At 39.3% G+C, this 22,471-nt stretch overlaps 2 protein-coding genes across 2 annotated transcripts in view; one reads left to right on the forward strand and one right to left on the reverse strand.

Moving 5' to 3' along the window:
* Positions 1-15,035, reverse strand: part of rerg (RAS-like, estrogen-regulated, growth inhibitor) — a 56,312-nt gene extending 41,277 nt beyond the window's left edge. The window contains exons 1-2 of the mRNA XM_033989783.2: positions 14,841-15,035; positions 4,742-4,893 (exon numbers count right to left, since the gene is read on the reverse strand). Coding sequence (XP_033845674.1) covers positions 4,742-4,802 — 61 coding nt within the window. The 5' untranslated portion in view covers positions 4,803-4,893; positions 14,841-15,035. The remainder of the gene's footprint in view (positions 1-4,741; positions 4,894-14,840) is intronic.
* Positions 15,036-15,089: 54 nt separating this feature from the next.
* Positions 15,090-22,059, forward strand: LOC117392278 (plexin-C1-like). Its single transcript, XM_055231531.1, has 9 exons — positions 15,090-15,143; positions 16,033-17,268; positions 17,667-17,801; positions 17,874-17,974; positions 18,049-18,157; positions 18,548-18,698; positions 20,139-20,241; positions 20,348-20,423; positions 21,886-22,059. The coding sequence occupies exons 1-9, from the start codon at positions 15,090-15,092 to the stop codon at positions 22,057-22,059; spliced, it is 2,139 nt and encodes a 712-aa protein (XP_055087506.1).
* The last annotated feature ends 412 nt before the right edge of the window (positions 22,060-22,471 follow it).

The raw sequence follows: 22,471 nt of genomic DNA on the forward strand, positions 1-22,471 counted from the left end.
CTGTTCTTCTGTGGGGGACCTCACAGTCTCCTCTGGATGAGGCCCTGGTTTTTGGACCACTTGAAGTCTTGGGTTTGAAAAAGACAGACATGAGGGGTGGGGCTAGTCCATGTAGCGCTTTGCAAATGAAGCATACATACTTAAAGTTTATAAAATAAAATAAAAAATTGTACTTGTTTAAAATATTACATCCATGAAATGAATTAGGTATATATAGCAATTTACATTTTTAAATAATGGTTAAAGTCCTTGTCCTTCAGCAGAAACAGATGTGAGATGTTTTCAAATACTATAATAATACAGTTCTATCTCATATGTGGTAACGGTGTTATGGACTGCTGATAACATTAATTGTAATTATTCAAGGATATTGCCAAGGAGTGAAAGTCAGTTATGTTAGACAAGGAAACTTAAGGGAACTAAAGATTGTCCTATTGCAATGTTTTAGAGTTGGAGTCTGTCTCGAACCCTAATTATGGCATGAACTGGAAAACAAAGTCTACTAGAACAGTAAAAGATCTCATCAGTCACATTATTTGAGAAAATTATCTTGACATCACTATTTTGGATCAACGTAAAATAATTAAAGGGAAAATTGTAACCCAGATCATATATCTATTTGGGGTTGACATTTTAGTTTTTCAGTATAGCCCCTTGTATAACACTGAACTGTTTTTGAATTTGGTGATGACATAAGCACACAGGACTCTGGTGAGTTAAGCAGACCGGACATGAGTTTCTTTTGCCCCCGGGCGGCTGTTTTTACCCCCAGCTTTGCCCTCACTGGTGCATGATCCTGATCTCCTCAGCCTGCAGCTCTGGTCTGGGGTAAACAGGAGTAAATCTGAGCGTAACACGTGTTGGCTTCTGCTGCTGCTGTTCTGTTATTGTTGTGATTGGGACAGACAGAGGAGGAAGAGGAGGAGGAACGAGACAACATACTTTATAAGCTGAACTTCACACTCTGTAAAGTTAATTACCCCACAGACTAACACAGGCCCCTACCAAAACAATGAGTGCATTTTTGGGTTTACACTAGTCCACAGACGTGAAATATGTGAACTGAAGTGTTGAGCAAACCAAAAAATCGTGTTGCAATTACAACAGTGTTTTTAAATATAATGCCTATATAGTGCAAATGTGTTATTGAGGCAGGCCCATAGACTGTATAAAGAAGTGGGCTCTGCGAGGCTATCGATCACAGGGGTGAATTTGGAGCCGAGTTCCAACTGCAACTATCATTAGAAACCAAACAGGTAATCTGGAGCCAGGCTGTTGAAGATAACACTCCTTCCCGCTCGCACCACTGGTTTAGCAGGGATCGAGCACTTAGCAACGATGTCAATCAAACCTGTTGCTAATGTTAGTGGGAGCGACCTCAGAGAAAAAAGACATCTGATTTGTCTGTTATTAATGTTCATATCTTGATTTATGGACAAAATGGTGAAATAAAAACACCAGCATCATGTAGGGTCAATATGAACAAAATGACAAGGCACACTGCAGCAATTACAAAAGAAAGGGGTGAGAATTTTTCAGTGTAAAGTGAATTGGAGCCAGAGTCAACGGACCCAAAAGCACGCCCATGCTTATTTCCTATTTAGCAAGTTAGCTATACCCATTTATATATACAGTCTATGGGCAGGGCTAACTGTTTTATGTTGACTATTCCATTGGTATTTGAATATATGAATATTCAGTCACTCATTCAAATCTTACATGAATCACACCTAAATGCCATTTCACAGTGTTCTGGTATTTGTTTATTCCACTTCCACTGAACGACGACGGAACTAACAAAAGCACGTCACAGCCTCATGAACTAAACTATAATCACAACTGGTTTAGAGTTTAATGCCTTTCCACCTTGTTAGCATTTCCATCAGGTGGTGGGCAGTCTCATTAGCATGTGTGAGCTTTAAAGGTTATATTTTAGATGAGTTTGAGCCTGTGGAGTTGTACATTCACGTCACAACATTGCGCTGTCCCCCGCCGCGTACCAGAGCAATGCTGTTCTCTGCACGACACAAATGTCCCTGTGAAAATCCAGTCGCGCTCGGAGATAAAAGACGAGCCCACACACGTCAAGCAAGAGAGAGTTCAGGAGAGAAAATAATCCATGGATTAGTTTAAACCTGAGCACCATTCAAACTTATCTAGACACCTATGGCTCAGCCTGTTTGTACACTGTGTGTACAGCAGCAGTTTTAACACAGAACTGACTCTGCTTTTCTCCAATTAGTTAGTCAGTCGTTATTAATTGTTTTATGCGGCAACATGACATAGAGGCAAGTGACAATGTGTCAAATAAAACTTATTCTGAAAAAAAAAACCTCTTTGTATGGAGTGTTTGAGTCAATGTGTATTTATGAAACACATTTATAAAGATTCTGTTTGGGTAAGCTGCAGTATTTCACCTCATAGCAAAGCAATTCTTGAACTGATAGGATTCTCTAAAATGTTTAGGCATTATTGTTTGCTTTGTTTTTATTGTTGTTTTTTTGTTGTTGTTTTTTTCAATTTAAACATGCATCCTCGGCCCATCATCCAGCTAGGTACTCTTCCTGACTCCAATCATAGCTCCAGATCTGAAGAAGTAAGTAAGTAAACTTTGGGATGACCTAAAATGTCCTATTTGATATGTATGGCCTTTGTGTTTCATGACAAAGAAAAATGTTTCTCCTACAAGCTGTTTCTTAAAATGTTCATGATATGACAATAGAAATCATTCTATGCAAATCAAATCAGACGCATTTTAGAGCAAACTGAAATGTTGAAACAGAAGGAGGCAGCTCTTGGGAATAAGTATTTTTAAGCACAAACATCTTGGTGCATTGCCAAACAGAGACATATGTTTCTGTGGTATTGTTTTGCCACTGGGGAGTGTCGACAAGAAGGGCTGAGACTGCTGCAGAAGCTGAAGATAAACTATAAAAACACAGATGATCTAAAAGTGGGAGTGACGACATAAAACCAGACCAAAACAACCTCCTACGGTTACTCCAACAAGAGCCAAACGACTGTTGTGAGAGCAGAGCAGCAGCATGTTTGGAGACCACAGAATCGAGTGAGGAAAAAACACTGTCAATTATTTTAGCCAGCAGCCAGGAGTAGATTTGGATTCAGACAGCAGTTTAATCAACACTGGACAGTACATTTGTTCTGAGGTGGAAATCATTTTTATTAAAATTTGATCAATATTAGTATAATCAGAAGTTGGCGATAACAAAAGAAAAAGGTGTAATAACCATTATCCTGCTGCAAAGTCTATGCCTTGAGTCTAGACTGCAGTCTCTCGACACTTCTCCTCAATTTCACACTTCATCTTGTTCTGTCCTTAAAGCCTAAGGGACAAGGGAATGAGATACAAGCCTGACATAATTGCAAAATTCAAATCAATACTAGAGATATACAGATATATTGGTTGGCCAATTAGCACTTTTTAGTGCATCAGCTATCGGCCTTAAATCTCCAGCACAGGCTGAGATTTTGTTCTGGCTGGCCTGCTGCCTAAAGAATACATATAAAGCTTTATTTGAACACTTCAGAATTAAAAAAATAACAGCACAAAACATAACTACACTGCTCTCTTAAAGGTTTGTGGTAAAAAGGGCTGTAGGTGAGTTTGTAGTATATATCGTATAGTAAATATCGCCAGACCTATCGGACATCGATTTCTCTGGAATCTAAACAATCAGTTTCGGCACCGGTCATGGAAAAATCTATCGCGGTCTATCTCTAATCAACACTTTGTACTATTTGTTACAAAGTGTTCAAAGCATATCCTTTGAACATTTTGTATCATAGCTTTTTAATTCATTATTTTTAGTAAGAGCTGATACACATTGGCTGTATGTAATCCACAAAGCAGATCAGTGGCAAATAAAAAGGGGGAATAAAACAAGACTGTTTTGCAATCCCCCCCCACAGGGCCAGACATTGGATTAGGGGCAAATCTTAATACTGTTGCAATTTGAGGAGTACATCTTCATGTATCTAACTACTAATAAATAAGCAATGAAGAAAACAGATGAAATTCTCTGTAGAAATAATGTCTTAAATCACTGAGTGAACAAGAAACTCCAGATGTATTTGTCTGCTTAGTCAGCACTGTCCTGTTTTCAGTGAGTTTGTCTCATACTGTGGAGATGTTAAGAGTTTTATTGGCTACTGTTCAATTCCAAGACCGTAAAAAGTCCATTTAACACGATAATTCACTTAATCTTCTGCTTATCACATGGAGAGTGACTGAAAGTAATACAGCGATTGCCTCAGGTGGGTTACACTGAGGACAACTAGTTAGAAATAGAGCCATACACACATTCACTCACACATTTACTGAAGTGGCAATTAAGAGTCACTGGTCCGCCGCACATAATAGAGCCAAAAGACCAACCAAAGTAAAACTGGAGATAAAATATCATTGTAATGTAGCGATGAAGTGGATTGCAGTACCGAACATATCTGAAATGAATAAGGCCAGCAGGGGGCAGCGAGAGCAATCCAGTACTGGTATTGAAAAATGAATTGCGTATCAAGCCCTATTCTCCATGAAGTTCAATATAAAGTGTTCCAAAAGCAATGATTGAACAGTGAAACTAGTTCAGTGTAATGCGATTAAATACACAGTTCAGTTTAAAGCCAATTTCTTTATATTATACAAGATAACACATTTCACAGGCTCTGTTTTAAATACTTCTTGAATTGACTGGTTGAATTCATTTTATCAGTCCTGTCTTACCTGACTTGCCAACTCCCGCTCTCCCAAACACTGCAAGCTTCACCTCTGGACTCTTGGCCATCACTGCAGCTTGGACCAGGAAGTACTCAGAGGTCTGACTAGCCAATCAGATTGCAGCAAGGTCACCCATCCATTACGCCAGGAAGCCGTATCTGTGGAAAGGAGAATAGACAAGTTTCAGGCATGACTCTGCACTTCTGGGCGCAGTACAGTGGGTGGATTGTATAAGCTAAGTTTCCATACAGGTATGTGAGAGATACACAGGCTGATAGACAGAGCTGTAGAGTGACGAGGAGAGGGATCGTGGAAAAAAAAACATGCACTGAATTCAAATGGTCCATAGTAGAAAACGATCTAATCAAATACCCAAGAAATGCTTTGCTGAATAAGAAAACAAACTGGTTTTTTTTGCACTTGAGATTTTCTGCAGTTCTTTTGAATTAAAAAAAATCCACAAAACACACAAAAGAGGAGCGCTGCAAAGCAAAACAATAATTCATTAGTGGAAAGGAGTGATTGCTGATTGAGACTGTGTTATAAGAGAGAGGACAAATTCTCATCTTTTATTTAGACGAAGAAGAAGACACAATATACAATGTGAGGGTAATTCGAAGTTTCCTGTAGAGACTGTGTAATATTGTTTTGTTCAGTTTTTTTGTTACACTATGACACAAATAAAATAATAAATAATTACATGTAACACTAATCCGTCAGTGATTTATTGCATTGTTCGTTCAAGTGACATCCAGTGAACCAGCCAGAAAAACAGCTGTCTATCTAACCCGACCTCCAATGATCACCAATCAGATTAAGATAATTCAAGTGTCTTAAATAAGAGCACAACAGTAATATGGACTGGGGGAATAGGATTTCAAATGTTAAGAAGGCGGTGATAAAAAACATCCTGATCTTTTGCTGCTCTGGCTAGTATATAGAAAGCAACTAAGAATGGATTAAAGCATTTTAGTTAATCTTCCTTTGGACAACTGACTACCTTCGTCCAACAACAGAAAATAGAATATGAGGAGGGTGAATTGCCATAAGTTGTGCCCAGTGACACATCAACAGTTGGCATTAGTTCGAGTTGGAATTGAATGACCAACCTTTGAGTTTGGGGGGAAATTGCCAAGACTTATGTGGCTCTCCATTACAGGAAACAGTACACTGGTTCAGAATCTTATTTTCACTTTTCACCAATTATCTCGGCCAAGCACAAATCCCCCAAGTTCATCTACATGTAATTGGCATGGTTAAAAGCAGGGATAGGGAGTCAGAAAAAAGCCAGTGATTTTGTCCAAATTATAGTAGTAATCACAGTATTGGAGCACTTTCCCTCACATTCAAGTTTGGATAATTGATTTCTCAGACTCTCTTGTTTGAATTGAGAGAAGTAGCCTGCTTCATAATAGGGTAACCACTTATTTGGGTCATAAGATGAGTCTGAAACTCCCACACTGGCTGCATTGATTGCAGAGTTTAGTTCAGACGCTGGACAATAGTGACCTGTTTCTGCGAAGTCCAGGCTTAGTCGTGATGTTGAACTGCTCGCTGAACTGAAAATGTCAATCCAAAAACAGAATCCTTGGCATTTCAGACATTTTGGTGCCAGGTTAAACAAATAAACAAGCTACAACTGCAACCACACTTTGCATTCGGATTTGGTCCAGTTATTTTAAATGGCACGTTGTTTTGGCATTTCAAGACGTACAGTATATAATGGACATTTGCTTAGGGATTTCGGGAAAACTATTCAAAAAGTCAAGTATGGTAAAAGGAGGTAGAAGAAGAAGAAGTGTGAAAGAAGGCAGCAAATGAATAATGAATGAAAGTATTTATACAAAAGTGGCATTGAGAAAATCACTATGTAAGACACATTGCTGTTATTATTAGTGAAACAAGGATGTATGGAGCAGAATTGACAGGTTTATTATAGTGATCGGTGAACCCTTTAAAGTCCTTTGCCTTTTAACATTTATGCCTCTCCAAATGAAACCCAGACTCTCAAACGCATTACAGAGGGGTTATTACATCTGTCATTCAGCATTAAACCATTAGCATTCGGTCAGTTTCCTTCTACCAACACCACACATGTCTTTGATTTCTGCAGTTTACATTCCCCCCAGCAATTACAGTGCACCTATAGTCCAAGTCTGACTTATTATTGTTAACTTAAGGAAATACGAGTGATTGTTCTCTCAAATGGTGACGTCAATATGGACTTTCAGAAACAGGCGCGCACAAAATGTCAAAAGGCTGGTGGTGAGAGGGTCAATTGTACTACAGAGCAAATGTAGGAGGCTTTTGATTCCTTAAAAGGAGGTAAAATATGTTATTAATAAAGTATGTTTCTATGTGGTATCAGGGCTGCATAACAACAGAAAACATGCTTCTGATACTAAGGTTTTAAAATATGTAAAAATAAATAAATAAATAAATACAAATTGACTTCTTGGATGAGAGGTGGAATACTCAAAGCAAATTACTGTAGTTAAGAGATAGGATGGATATAGGAAAGGAATGACTCAGCGTGGCAGTTTGGATTTTGGATACAGACCAATATAAGTCAAACAAGCCAAAAGTGAGATGGTTTGGACAGAAGAGTGGGCAATGTGATTTAAAGGTGAGATAAAGAATGCGGATGATCATGCTGTCCGACAGTGCCCTAAAGGAAGATCAAAGATTTAAACAAGACATGAACATTTTTAGACATTTCTTAGAAGTGGTGGAATCTATTAACCTGAAAAACCTGACTATCTCAAAATTCAGGAGAGCTTGGCCCCATAAACACAAACAAATAAAACAGCTATCAAATTTTCAGGCGATCCAATCACAGCAGCTTCACTTGTTGATTCTGACTCAGTCCACTGTGTTCATTTTTTTTTTTTTTTTTTTTACACAAAGAGACTCTGGCCTTTTCTAAATGATTGATCTGTGTATTTCACGCCAATCTGTATTTGTGGAAACAGGACCTGGTCTGAGACAATTTTTACAAACATAGACCTCAAAAGAACTCAACAGGACATCCACTGTTACTTAGCTGCAGTGAGACACACACTACAAAGGACAAACCAATGGAATTATGGCGCACATTGAACTGGATGAACCATCTGTAAATGTGAATGGTACAGACATACAGTATGTCTTGTAATATGTAATAGTATAGTACACAACTTAAAGGGGCACAATGCGTCCTGGTGGAGGGTCCATCTGAATGGAGATGTTAGGAATGTTCCACAGTATGGCGTTAAAGTTATCTATTCCCACGGAGGCGAGCACGAGACACCAGGATAAGTTGCCCCCTGCACAGTCTGATTTATATTTTTTTCGCGGTATTTTAGACCGATAAATACACCTGCAATTGAATAAATGCATGATAGATACATTCAATGCCATACCATGGAATATTCCAGGCAAAAAAGTAACATCTCCATGGAGACAAGCAGGTAGTAGACCTCCCACCAAAGGTACATAGTGCACCTTTAAAGGACAATCAAAGCAATACGTCTATGCTTTCCCACACTTTTATAGACTAAACAGTTAGCCACATTATTTTTAGCCATTTTAAGAGTTTTAGTCTCCTATTGTTGTGTGACATTTTAACAGGCTCCACCCGGCTGTGCCATTGTCCTACTTGCAGTTCATTGTATAGTCTTGGATGACAGGGCTGTGGCCAGCGTCTTTTTTAGCCTGTGGTGCACTGAGGCTCCTCCCTTGGTTTGGAAACTCTGTAATCTCCTCCACCACTGCACCACCCTGCTCCATCTGCCCAAGTAAAAAGGACACAGTTCACAGCAGAAGTGGGCAAAAACAAACAAATGCTCCAGATTTCAAAGTAACTAAGAGGGTTTTCTGCACAAAAGGTCAGCGAGGACATGCTGTATTTAAAGTGCATGCTAACAGGACAAAATCTGAGTTTAGGTTTTGTCCACTCAACTGTTTGGCCCAAGCTTAAGTCCATATAAGCTCATAAATGTTTGTGTTTCGTTACTTTGTCTTTTAATTTAAATGATCAAAGTTGAGTTTTTTTTATTTATTTGAGAGAGACCCCACAGTATATATAACTTAATGCACAAAAAGACCACAGTGCTTTGTCACAGATCAAAACAAAAAAGATTACTGAAGTACCGAAATATGTTTATAAGACCACAATGCATTGTCCAAGAGGAATTGTTCCACACAGCATTGGAAATGAATAAACAAGCTGTGGTAATTAACCGCCAAGCATCCATTTGAAAAGTCTCCATTTCAAGTCTCCATATACTTTAGGAAGGGCATTCGGGTAAAGTAACCATTGCATTAGAGGGTATAGGATTTACTGTGGCATCAAAATGAATAGGACTGCATATATTAGGGAAGCATGAGTGGTCCATGGTAACACAAGATTCAACTCAACAATCTTAAAATGTATATATGTACCCATAAGTAGAACAGTTTCAGCCTAAAACTTACATCTAAATTCTAAATCAGACTCAACACTCTGCTGTAGTAACCAAAACAAGACAACTGAATGGGACTCCAAACGTCCTGGGCTTAAAAGCTTGTCCAGATTAGTACCTTTGAAATCTTTGTTACAACTGCAGTATAAGCCGATAAGTGACATAAAGTTGAAAGGGAAAACTATAATCACAAGTCTACATGGCCACTACTGACACAAACTGTTCAGAGTTACACTGGAGCAGAGTATCAGGTGACCTCTATTACATTATCTGTGACGTCTCAGCGCTGATGTCTGCGGGTAATGAGCTCCATAAAAGGAACAACAAAAGAACTAGGCCTGTCAGAAATGGAGGAGGGAGAGGTAAGGAGAAAGGGATAGAGAAAGAGAGAGAGGGAGGGAAAGTGAGAGTAAGGGAGAGAGTGAGAGAAAAGTAAGGAACAAGCTTTAAAAAGTAACAAAGCCTCTGCAGACTAATGCTACATCTGCTGCTGAGTATGAGGTCAACTCTACCTGATTCAGAACAATGCTACAAAGGCAGATTATTTTCACAGGTCTGCTTTGTTAAAAGATGGATGGCAAGAAACATTTAGCAGAGTAAAATGGGAAAGAAGGAAATACAGAAATATGGTTAAATGACCCATTGCTGAAATTATTATTTTATTTTTTAAAGCTGAGCACTTGAATTAATTCTCATAAATGAGCAACTTGAGCAACATCCCATTAATCTTGTAAAAATACATGATCAGACAGCTACATTCTGTCTGTACATAATTTAAACAATTTGACTGATTGCAAACCCAGAATAAATAGCCAGATATTGTATGTTGGCTGTGTGATGCTGTTCCACTCTGGCTTTGCATATGAAAGCCTAAAGCTGTGCACATGCCAAAAAAATCTATGTATACTATAATGAACAATGCACCAAAGGGTCTGAGATAGGGATGCACCAATACCAATACTGGAATCGAATCGGTTCCATGATATCCATGAGTTAAGTTTCTGAATATGTATCTCTCATTCTAAACTTTTATTCACATGAAGCTGTTCAGTGGTTTTGTGAGGATAATTAACAGTGTAAAGTAAATTCAAATATTGAGATTATTTTACCTTTTAGAAATCACTTGGTCTTGTAACTAAAACTCATTTGGTTTAGTCGTCAAAGACAGAGTTAGAAAACTTTTCATGTAAACCCTTTTGTTCCCTTTTGATTGCTAATCTTGTCAAATTCCTAATCTTGTCAAGATATCAGCACATATACTACTATTGATAATGTACGTGCTGATAGATGCAATCAAACCAAACAGTTGGCTTTGAGAGATCTCTCCTTTGAAATGTATCACACCTTATATTGTTTTGACTCCACATGTTACATCCTGAGGTGATCACGCTCATGAACGCCTCCAGGAGCTTGTCTGGTCACTCCTCAGTAGGAGTGTCACATCCTTACTTTAAAAAGTATGTCCTCTGTTCATCTCAAACTATATAAACCTGGTGATTTCCATCATTCGGGGTCTGACATTAGAGAGAGATGCTGTCGGACCTATTTCTTGCAAGAAATAAACTCTTTGTCTTTGCTTCAACATTCATCAGAGCATGTAAATAAGTCTTATTTCCACAACAAACAGTTAAATAACACACAAATGGATATCAGGTATCGGCTGATACAAGTATCGCTCTCTGAATCAGTGCATCCTTAGTTTGCGAGAGCTCTGGATTTGGTAGTAAATAGTATTCTTCAAAACTGCAACAAGAAAACATTATGGCGATATGGAGACAACTCTAGTCTTGTCTGTAAATATGCTGAATCAGTTTTGGTTCATGCGATTAAGTGATTTGTAAAATAATTGTTAGTTGCAGCCCTGGTTAAGTGTTTTGCATACAAGCATAAAAACTGTATGCAGTTGTTCAAGTACTGCGCGCGTTAGTGAGAGTATCTTGAATTTTGCCTGGTTCTCTAAATTTATTTTTTAGACAACTGCTCCAAAAATAAATTCTATTTGTCAGTAAAAAAAACAACTCTTTTTCAATAACTTCACACAAACTCATAGTCTCATTCTTAACACATGCTCAGTGTCAAAAAGTGGCATTTTTACCATGGTTTCCAGCTTGGCAAAGTAAAAGCACTGCTAAAAATGTGGAAAAAAAATGTTAAACCACATGTTGGGCTGCCATGATGACCCCTGCTGAGAGACAGACCTCCACTAGAGCTAATATGGCACACTAATCTCCATATATGGTCAAGTGTGAATAAAACTTAACAGCTTGAAATATCGGCATCGCTCGAGGAATAAAATATGCTGGGCACTCGCCACCTCATAATTGCAGCACATGTGATGTTTGTTATGTTTCTGGTGAAAAATATAAACTTAAAGAGTTATTTGAATACAAAAGTTGAGTGAAAATCTATAATTATAAACTATTCAAATTCAAACTTTTGAGTGTCATTGTTTGGATATTTAGGAGTGAGTTTGGAATTGGGTTTGGGATATGGGCTTTAAAGTAAAACTCCATACAACTGAGTAATTGTTCAAAAATGAAGATTTAAACATAATGAAATAATAAAAAGTCAAATTTTTGTATATTTAATAATAAAAAAAAATAAAAGTGGGAGGAGTAACCAGAAATGTTACTCAAGTATTGTTACAGTACTAGTCAAGCTAAAGCCACAAAATGATGTGTTGTGTATTAAAACTACAAATCATTTTAATGACTACACTGACAACACATTCATTGTTACTACAGATCACCGTGTACTGACACACTAATTGTGTATTGGCATTTGGCACACACAGGGTGTTCTTGGCTCTATCTCGGTATGAATCACACAATAAGAACAGAATCCAGCTGATTGGCAGGAGGGGAAGTGTTGCTGGAAGTGTGAGATAAGATTGATGCAATTTGTCAAAGCACTGAGTGATATCATTAAACAGTGAGGAAGTTGTTTGGTGCCGTAGCTATGGCGATGGAAATGCATGAGAAGAAAACATAAAATTATACATCACTCCTCCTTTGGGTTACAAGAGTGTTTCAAGAAGATTGTGATTTTGCCTAAGTGATTTTTTTTGTGGTTAATTTTATGGTCCATTCATGTTTTGTGCTTGACCTCAACCAATACATTCACAGGCACATTTGACCACATTTCTCCTACATTGTTAAATATCATCTGAATATTGCAGTAACTCTATGATAATGATAATTCTCTGCTCCAGACTGCATCAGATGGAGACACTGGAAGTCCCTTGGTTTAGGACTTGGCAGCTCAGAGACAGATGAGCTGTGTCCACTAAAACAAGAGTATTATGTAACAAAGTGAGACGCTCCTGAATGCTAATGACAGCCAACCACACACAGAGAGACCCGAGTGAGGCTATGCATCACCACCATCACAGCCACATGTATTCAATGTGTGTCATGAATTTGAATGGGATTTTAATCTGAGATCGATGCGTTATGGATTAAGGCAGACATTGATCGAAGGGGATGCAATTACTGGAGAGGAATTCTAAGTTAGAAGATTTACAGGTCTTGTGAGAATGGGAAAAGTCTCATTATACATTAAACTCCCTTTTTGAGCTATATTTCCAGAATAATGCACAGTATAAATAGAAACATATGACCTTATTCTTTTCCCTTATTGTACACTGTTAATGGTCTGAAAGAGGAACAACATAGGCTGATGATTTTTCCACCAAGATTGTAATTTCTGGGGCCTGGAACCTTCCAAGGACAAACCATGTGAAGTGTTTAACTGTTAATAAAAATGTGCTATTGGAAAAATGTTGTCAGGGTATTGTTACTATACTGATCAGGTAAAAAAAATCTTAATAAAATGGTTTGGAATAATAAAACATTAAATAATGGACAAAATGTAAAAGGCTGTAGTCAAAGTATAGATAATGTTGTCAATAAACAGCTTTGTAAGTTACAGCTATAACTTTTACTCAAATATGCTATACTGTTACACTGAAATATTTCTCAATATTGAAAAGGCCTACCTACAATTTAAAGCTTAGACTACTTAAGTAATAAAGAAAGAAGTAGGAAAAGAAAAAAAAGAAACAAAGAAAAATCTCATGAATCAATGTAGTTCCAGATGTCTGCAGTTTTTTGTTGTTGGCTACATTTGTTTATTACATTTGTCCAGTAATAAATATTCCTCCTTCAGAATTTGTGAGCTTCACCTAAGCCTTCTTCTCAAACTAAAATGTTGCAACTTCAGGCAAACTCAGAAACACAGAGTCCCACACTTTGCTATAATCATTCTCTAGTTTAAAGCACAAGAGCTCTTATCACATTCCTGTTTAAAAGCATAATCAAAACCTGCCCTTGCCAACAATTAAAATGCATTCAGGATCTTGGAACTCACACTCGTAATATTGAGCTTTTTGGCTGTGGTTTGAGCCAAAAAAAAGCTGATTCGGGCTATTTGTCCTGGTTAAGGTGTGTTTTATTCAACCCAGAAGTGAAATTAGCATCCACTCTGCATCGAAAGACCCCAATCCGTCCTGTAGTCAAACCAAAGACTTTTTTTACCTTAAGATGTGAGAGCTGCCCATTCAGCCACTACAGATGTTTCAATATGGTTTGTTTGTCTTTGATTATTCTTGATTTAGACTTTTATTGTGATGTAGTCCCTCTTTAGTCTCGTAATACTCCTCTCCTTTTCGACCATAACTAGGGATGGAACAAAAAAGTGACAATAATCGTTCGTGGGACATTTTATATAATCGTGATAATGGCCAACAAAGATAATCGCCATTATATCACCTGAATGTGCAGAAAAAAAGACTTATCCACGGGGAGTCATCAGGGTTTAATCATTATTGTGATATAATCGTTAATCGCAATTATTTTGGTCATAATAATCGTCACACAAAACCGCAACATCACACAACAAATCATAAAAGCAGTTTACGAAGCTAAATTTACTACACAGTCATTCTAATTGTAGAGTAGCCACATCAACAGTAAAAACAGCAATCATCAACATTACAAATAAGAATACAATACGAAATGATCAACAGGATGAGAAACGACCATTCACTTCTTATTCAGTGTACATAAATAACTCACTATAGGCTAAACTGGCTGCAGTAGCCTCCCACTTACAATATACTGAGGTGAGCCCTGTTATGTAACTGAAGCTGTCACAGCCTCTGACAGTGAGGAGGTGTGGACTCTAAGCTCTGGCTCTGATTAACTTCAGGAAAAAAGGAAAATGCTGAATGTCACTCTCTATATGGTCCACCTCCAATCAAATCACAATGTTTTTATACCTACAAATACACTAGCCTATAGTTCATTGTTGCTGTTATAGGAATAGTAGATACAAGATTCAACTTGGCTCATTTTGACAGTCCATTTCTCCATCATCCTAACTGTTAAACTATCACGATGGGTATGTTTAGCATATGTGGTAAAATCTCATTGTGAAATAGACTGCGATCTCTCTATGTCAGATGTCCTTGTATTATATTAAAATGCCAAGTTACCTATTCAATGAAAACTCCACTATCTGCTAATAGGGGCAATTGCACTTAGGAAAGGATATAAATTGCGTCAAGTGGGACCTACAGGTAGACTACACAGCAGTAAGCCCCTGATATAAACACATGGCCTAGAGTGCACATCTCGCATTAACAGCTGTGGAAGTAGACTTACCAGTAACAGTGGAGTCCCGTGTAGCAGACTGACTGATGTGACGTGCGTAAACCTGTAGGAAAATCAAAATTGGCGGGACCTCTTCTGAAAAACACGGTTCTGACCTTCACTTCGGTTCACAAAAAGAGGCGCTGTAACTGTGTGGAGATGAAGCGAGGGGATGGAGGTGGACACACAGCCCGGCTCGAAGCAGACTGAGGGATGAATGAGTCCTAGAGCTCCGGGCAGAGGTAATATACGGCGAGGAGGATGGACCGGGGGAGTCCTCGCACTGAGTCTGAACTGCCCATTGGCACTGCCCCTGTGAGCGCTGCTGCGTGCCTCCACAGAGCAAGAGCGACACCGGAGCGCACTCTTGTGGCGCATCTGATAATAGCAACTGGAAGCAAGATCACGCACAGGAATACAACATACCTGATTGGTATGATTTATTGTTCAAAATTGGTCTGAAAAATACATTTGAGGAGTTGATAAATTGAACTGGATTTAATAGCAAACAAGTGGAAGATAAAGCAATTCAAAAGGCTCATCATCTCACACAAGCAACAAGACTTGATACCATTCAAAATATGTAATATTTAGTTTTAAATTGTTAATTGCTATGGCAACTCTCCTAAATGCCATTATTTATCAGTCCATGAATATCCAACCTCTTCACAGCGAGACATTTGGGTAAAACCGGAGTAGATTTACCTCCACTAGATGTCACTTTAACTCTGGGTTACTGGCCAGTTTACACTGTTGGTAAAAGTCAGGGGTGTGTAGAAGCAAATATTTTCTACCATGCTTCTGATTTTAAAGTTTTATTTTAAGTAGGTGTATTACAAGTGTTGTTCAGTTATTTGGTTTGTAAAACCAAAACATTAGACAGGTTAATGTTGTCAACATAAAGCTTTTAGAGCTACGGGGGAAGAGTAGCTACTAAGTAGTAAGAAAGTTGTTACTAAGATTTTCTTGACTCAAATACTTTATAATGCTATACTAACATTTTCTCAAAATTGAAACTTTTTAACTTTTAACCTTTAAAAGGTTAAAGGCCTACCTAATTAGTCCTATAAATGTAGACCACTTGACTCAAAGTAGTTCAGCTAAATATCCACTTATAGCTTATTAAGAATAGTAAATTGTGTTCTCTAGTCAATTTGAGGACTTTTCCTAATCGTAGGCAAACTCTTGATCAATTGTGAGACAGTGGTTTCACTTCCACTCCTTACGTCGGTCCTGCCTCTCGCACAGCCGTTCCGTGCGCTTTTACGCAGCGCGCCACTGGCTGACAGCGCAGTGCCATGTAGAGCTGAAGCTGGAGAAGATGCTGCTGTTGTGCGCGCTGTGCGCGCTGTGGTCCACAGTGCCTCACAGGACGGCGGGAAAAGCTTTCAGTTTGGATGGACACACACAGCACTTTGCCGTGACTCGTGATGGGCTTTACGTTTCCACGGAACAAAACCTGTACCAGCTCCGCTCAGACCTCAGTCTGGTGCGGCGCGTGTCCCTGAGGGGGCTGGTTTTGAGCTCAGAGCCGAAATTTGTCCGTGTCCCAGATGGAACCGCCGGGAATGACACTCTCATGGTAAACGTGCTCCTGCCCTTCACCTCCAACAACACCCTGGTCTTGTGTGGCGTTGTGAATGACTGCGGTCATTGCGAAGTTCTATCGCTGCAGGACGTGTCCACTGTCATATACACGGAGACCATTCTCTTGGGTCCTGTCACTAGGCACACCGAGTCCGTGGCCTTTCTGGTCACTGAGGTCACGAATGGAAGAAATAACACATACATCCTGGCAGCCACAGAGCAGAGCCCCAAGTCAAGGAAAAGTGCGTGCGCCATACAAGAAGAAATCCTCTATCTGTTCAACACCGAGGACTCTCAGGACGGTGGCATCTTTTCCTTCAGCTTACCCTCTGCAACTTTTCATCTCAGGGACAACAGTGAACAAGTGGGCTTCGTGGACGGTTTCCAGGTGGATTCCTTCATTTATCTTTTTTCTAACGTGAAATCTTCCCCTGGAAACGTGGTGCGCCTGACTTGGCTCGAGGCCAAACACACTTCGCACGTGCTGAAGGTCTATACTCTCAAGTCCCTGCGGGGCGCTACTCTTAGCACGGGTTCTTCGGGCTCAGGTGGGAAGCTCCTGGCCTCCTCCATGATTCCCGGGACCGTACCACTCAGGTGGGCCGGTGTGTTCAGCGTGGACGGGACAAGCGCCAACACTGAACTGCTGATGTTTGATATCAGTCCAGACCGCAGCGTCGAACAAAACAAGGACCCGCACTTCAAAGTTGACGATACCTCGAAGACCTCGCTGAAGACCGTGAGGCCGCAGAAAACACTGCTGAAGCAGAGCCACATGAGCTCTGTGCTGGCGCTCAAACACGGGGCCTGGAGCCTCTTCTTCATCGGAACAGCGGATGGACAGCTCATCAAGGTGTGTCCACTAAACTGCAGTTTACCCATAGGAAATCACCTAAAAGGAGCAGCTTTAGTGATTTGCAAAGTGTCCAAGTTCCTACAGGTCACCATGGGGCTAATGAACAGACCAAGAAGTGGATGAGTTTCCAGTAGTTTTTGGTTGGCCTTTTAATTGCTGTAACCTTTCCTTTGCATTAGTTGGAAGCGTCACATTTGGCTCAGAACAGCAATCTTTAGGTCTGCATAGAAGGCCTGAGCCTTATTGGAGAGAATATTCAATTAAAGTTTGGTTTATATATATTTGCCAAATTTATGCAATTTGAGGAGCAACATAGAATAAAATGTAGTTTGTCTCTCTTAGTTTGAAATATATTGTGCATTTTGATGCTCATTGCTCAGTTGTTTTACTTTCAGCTTGTTGTGGACAAACATTACCAATCTGCATGTCCAAAAGTCCTGTACAGAGCCAATGATGACCAAGAGGTTTTCCCCAAGTTACATGTGGATGAAGTAGAGCACAAGCACGTTTATGTTGCATTTACAAACCAGGTACAACTAAAGAGCAGGTTTCCTCTTTATTCAAAGTCTTATAATTAGATACACTTTGTTTATTTTCTATAGATTATGCGGATCCCTGTGTCAAAATGTTCAACTTACAAAACATTACGTGACTGTTGGTCTGCACAAGATCCACAGTGTGTTTGGTGCATCTCCAGACAAAGGTCAGTCACTCACATGAACAAATACAGAACAAAATCAGATTTTTAGTTGAGCAATAATTTTGTTGTATATACAGGTGCACATTTCAGAGTGAATGTCAAAACTCAAGCTGGGTTTCCATTCCTGAAGATTTTCAAGAAGAAAATATATTTTCATTCAAAGCAGAAAGCAAAGCATCTGCTCAGGTAAAGTGAAGCCAAACTTAGGCTTTTCAATAGAGTCTTTTTTCAGACCAAGGCTTAGTTTATTTTTATACCTGACAGTTTCGACCTCTCACTGTGGTTTTCCTCAGAGCAGTTCTAAGGCAAGTATGAAGAAGAGGAAGAGCTGCATTTAGCACTGCTGTGTCATAAAAAATGTAATAATAATCATAATCATAATAAATATGTCTAGTTTTAATGCACTATTTATTTCATTTGGATGAAAAATATGTTCTATGTAGGTAGACATAGAACAATTCTAATTGTGGTCTTACCATCTAAACCACAGACACATGTTTTATAGTGGACACACACTCTAACCAGTTGTTACCATAGTTTGTTATTACAGTCAACTAACAATTATTATACTTTCAGATCACAATTATAGTGCAAATACATGTGACTGTGGGCCCAACCAAACCACACAATTTTGCCTGTCAGTTTTCTCAACCGTGTGAACGCAGCCCTCCTCCAAGCTACCCACAATGCATCTGTGTCCTCCACAACATCCAACTACCTGCACAAGGTCAGTAATGTCAGGAACTAATCAGGAGTTAATCAAAGAAGACGGAAAAATTAGGAGCAATGATTTTCTGCTGACTATTATCTCTTCTGGTCATTTTGGGGGTGTTAATTCAATTCAATTCATTTTATTTTTGTAACGCCCAAAATCACAACAACAGTTGTCTTGAAGGGCGTTCATGTTTTGGTTGATGGGGGAAACCGGAGTACCCAGAGGAAACCCATCCAGACACGGGGAGAAACATGAAAAACTCCACACAGAAAGGCCTGGGCGACCCGGGGATCAAAACCAAACCTTCTGCTGTGAGGCATGAGTGTTGCCACTCAGCCACCGTGCTGCCTACACACAAAAACAAACAGGAAAATCAAACAACAGGAAAAATCAGACAAAACAATAAAAATCGGCCAGGCGAGGAGGAGGGAGGGGCCAGGCGAGATGTTACAAAACAATCATATGTTCTATAAACTCTATTTAAGAGACATTGCTTAAAGATTAATGTTTGTATGCTCCTTAGGAAAAAGATTGAGTTGTCTATCTTCCACTAACCTTGCTTAATAGGCATATGTAAATGGTAAATGGTTTGACTTTTTTTCCCCACCTTAAAGGCACTCAAAGCTCTTTACATCAAGGAACCACTCACCCATTCACACACATATTCATACTCCAGTCTACGCAGTCACGGGGGTGGTGGGGGTTAATTGTCTTGCCCAAAGACACAACCAACCTGTAGATCTGACCTCTCAGCCAATGATGTTTATGTCGAGAGCGACAGTCGAACCGTAAACCTTCAGATTAGTGGACAAACACTCACTCTCCAACTGAGCTACTATATACTTTCTGGTGGAGCCTCGGGCACCTGCTTGTCTCATGAAAATGTTACTGGTTTTCCTGGAGTGGTCTTCATTATGTTATAAATGTATCTATCTTCTATTTTTTTTTCTTGGCATCTTTATTTCAAAACAAAAATAAAATACATGGTTAAGTGGAGTCGACACCTGTTCATGTCCATGGAAATGACAAACTTTTATGCCATTTTGTGGAACATTTCAGGAAACACAATAGCATCTCTATTGAGAAAAACACATTTTCAGACCCTCTACCTTAAAACTTACATAGTGGCCCTTTAAACTACAAAAACTATAAAGGGAGGTATGCAGTAAAAGGGCGGTTCATATAGATTTAATTGTAAGAAATAATATCTTGGTCTGTGTATTTGTGGTGGTGAGGAGGATGAGATGGAGAGGTTGGGGTGGTTAATGCTGATGCTGTTGTTTTAGAGATGGATGGGGCAGCATAAGGTTGTTGCTAATAGCTAAAACCACATGATAAGAGAGGGAAGAAAGACACAGTGTATTTTGTAAGATTATTTAACATGTAAGAATGCAAAGAATGCATATACCCTCCTAGGTTGCCTAAATAAAAATGGGTTTCTGCTGTTTGCAGGTCTAGATGTGGCTGTTAAAATGCGGATGTGGAAGGAGGAATGGTTAGAAAAACTCAACCTCAGGAATTGTTCTGAGATCACAGGACCCCCTTCTCCAGCTCTGTATGTAACACTATATATAATAAGTAGGAAACAAATCTTAGTACAATGTAATAAATAATAGTATTACATTATTATATTAAGAACATTATATTTGCTCCCTCTTCAGGTGCAGAGAGTGTATAACAGCTGGTTGTGGCTGGAGCTCAGACAGCTGTTCCTGGGCAAATGAAGGATCAACAAATGTAAGCATACTGAACAAAATAAATATAGGTTACAAAGGGTGGAGGAATACAGTAGAAAATATCAACTAAATGAGAAATCTAAATGTTATACTTAAAGTTGCACTATGTAACCTTTCTAGTGGAGAGTCCACTACCTGTTTTTCCTAAGAGACTGCTCTATTTCTTACCTTTTAACAACTTTTTCCTGTACAATCACCATGGCATTGAAGACAACTTTTTCCTATACAATTAGAATGGCATTAAACTTATCTGTCTCCATAATGTCCGGGAACATCTGGTGGCGCCCTGTCAGCAAGAGCTTCCCCAGATGCGGCTCCTTGTAAGTAAGGAAGTAAGGGATGCTGTCAAGCTGAAGAAAGAGTCCTACTGGGCTTTGTTGGCTGGTATGACTCCTGAGGCAGCTGACAGGTACCAACAGGCCAAGCTTGCACTCGCAGAGTATGAGAGGAGTTCGGGAAGGACATGGAGGAGGAAGAAATTTTGGTGTGCCCGACGTCTCAAGAGAGGCAAACACTGCTTCATCAACACTGTTTACAGTGCAGGCGGAGAGCTGCAGACCCAGACTGGGGACAGTGTTGGACAGTGAAAAAAATACTTTCAGGATCTCCTCAATCCCACCATCACGTCTTCCAAGAGGGAAGCAGAGACTGAGGACAGGTGCGGACTTCACCATCACCCAACCTGAAGTCACTGAAGTGGTTGGCAAGCTCCTTGGTGGCAAGGCTCTGGAGATGGATGACTTCTGTATCATAAGTCTCTTGATGTTGTGGGGCTGTCTTGGCTAACACATCTCTGCAACATCTGGACTGGTAGACCAGGGTGGTGGTCCCTCTGTTTAAGAAGAGGGTGTGTTCCAACTACAGTGCTGAACTCAGTGACATGGGAGGAGCTCGGCGTAGAGCCGCTGCTCCTCCTCAAAAAGGAAGAGCAGCGGCAGAAGGAACCAGCTAAGGTGAGTCAGGCATCTGTTTGGGATTCCTCCTGGATGCCTCCCTGGAGAGGCTATGTCTCTTGGCTGGTCAGGCATTGTCTCAGGTGCCCCCTTGAAAGAAGTTTGGGTCTCCATGCTCAAAACTCCTGCCTCCTCGACCCGGCCCCAGATAAAGCGAAAGAAAATGGATGGATGGATGGAATAATAACATTGCAAAACTATTAGTGCAAATACAGTATATCAGGGTATTGTTAAAGTAAGCTCTTAAAACTAAAAGTGTTTTGATGTGTTCATGAGAGTTGAGTGTAACAGTGGTTCCGTTTATAGATATAGGAAAGATTTTATATTTTAATGTTTTGTTGTTTTATTTTATTGTTCGTGTCATTACTAAAAATGTAAAATGTTTCATAGTATGGCATTAAAGTAATTTCTTTAATTACACATGTTTTAATTGCAGTTAACAGTTACTGCACAGATCTAACCAATGTCCATTTTCTTTATTTTTACTCAATATTTATGTTCCCTGTGTAGAAAAAGGCCAATAAACTGGACCTACTGAACTATTCCCGCCTCATGAAAGCCAAGAAATTCAACAATGATACTGACTCCTACACTTGTGAGATCAAGAACAGGGCCAGCGCCGACTGTGAACACCTGGTAAATCAATACACGTCCAATGCTATCAATACATGTGCCATGTTATAACAGCATTATAACATGGCAAAAGGACTTTAAACACTTTTACACTTTAACTAGATTTTTATTTGTTCTTGTAGAGTTTGGTTATTTTTCTGCACATAAGTATTACCCACTGTGCATAATATTCAACCTTATCTGACATTTTGAGCTTGCAGAGTGTTGAATCTTGCAGTAATCCATTTTCTGTTTGATGCAGTGGGTTGCGAGTATAGTACTGGTCCTAAATATATTACGCATTTAAAATCATGTAACTTTTCCAGATACAAGTTGGGGATATGACGTCATCATATCTGTTGCTGATTTTTCTGGTGCTACTGCCGAATGTCTGCATAATTATAGGTGAAATTACTATTTATCTATTTAAATATTACATTGGACTTTTAAATGTGTGTACTAATACTGTATTTATTATTTTGAA

The sequence above is a fragment of the Periophthalmus magnuspinnatus genome, chromosome 23 (genome assembly GCF_009829125.3).
Source record: "Periophthalmus magnuspinnatus isolate fPerMag1 chromosome 23, fPerMag1.2.pri, whole genome shotgun sequence".
NCBI classification, from domain to species: domain Eukaryota; kingdom Metazoa; phylum Chordata; class Actinopteri; order Gobiiformes; family Gobiidae; genus Periophthalmus; species Periophthalmus magnuspinnatus.

What these genes read in the sequence shown, in the direction of transcription:
- LOC117392278 (XM_055231531.1), top strand. Translation starts at nt 15,090, where the DNA reads ATGGACCGGGGGAGTCCTCGCACTGAGTCTGAACTGCCCATTGGCACT. An exon ending in TGGTGCATCTCCAGACAAAG is followed by an intron (nt 17,975 to 18,048) that starts GTCAGTCACTCA and finishes TTGTATATACAG; the next exon opens with GTGCACATTTCAGAGTGAAT. An exon ending in AAAGCAAAGCATCTGCTCAG is followed by an intron (nt 18,158 to 18,547) that starts GTAAAGTGAAGC and finishes TTATACTTTCAG; the next exon opens with ATCACAATTATAGTGCAAAT.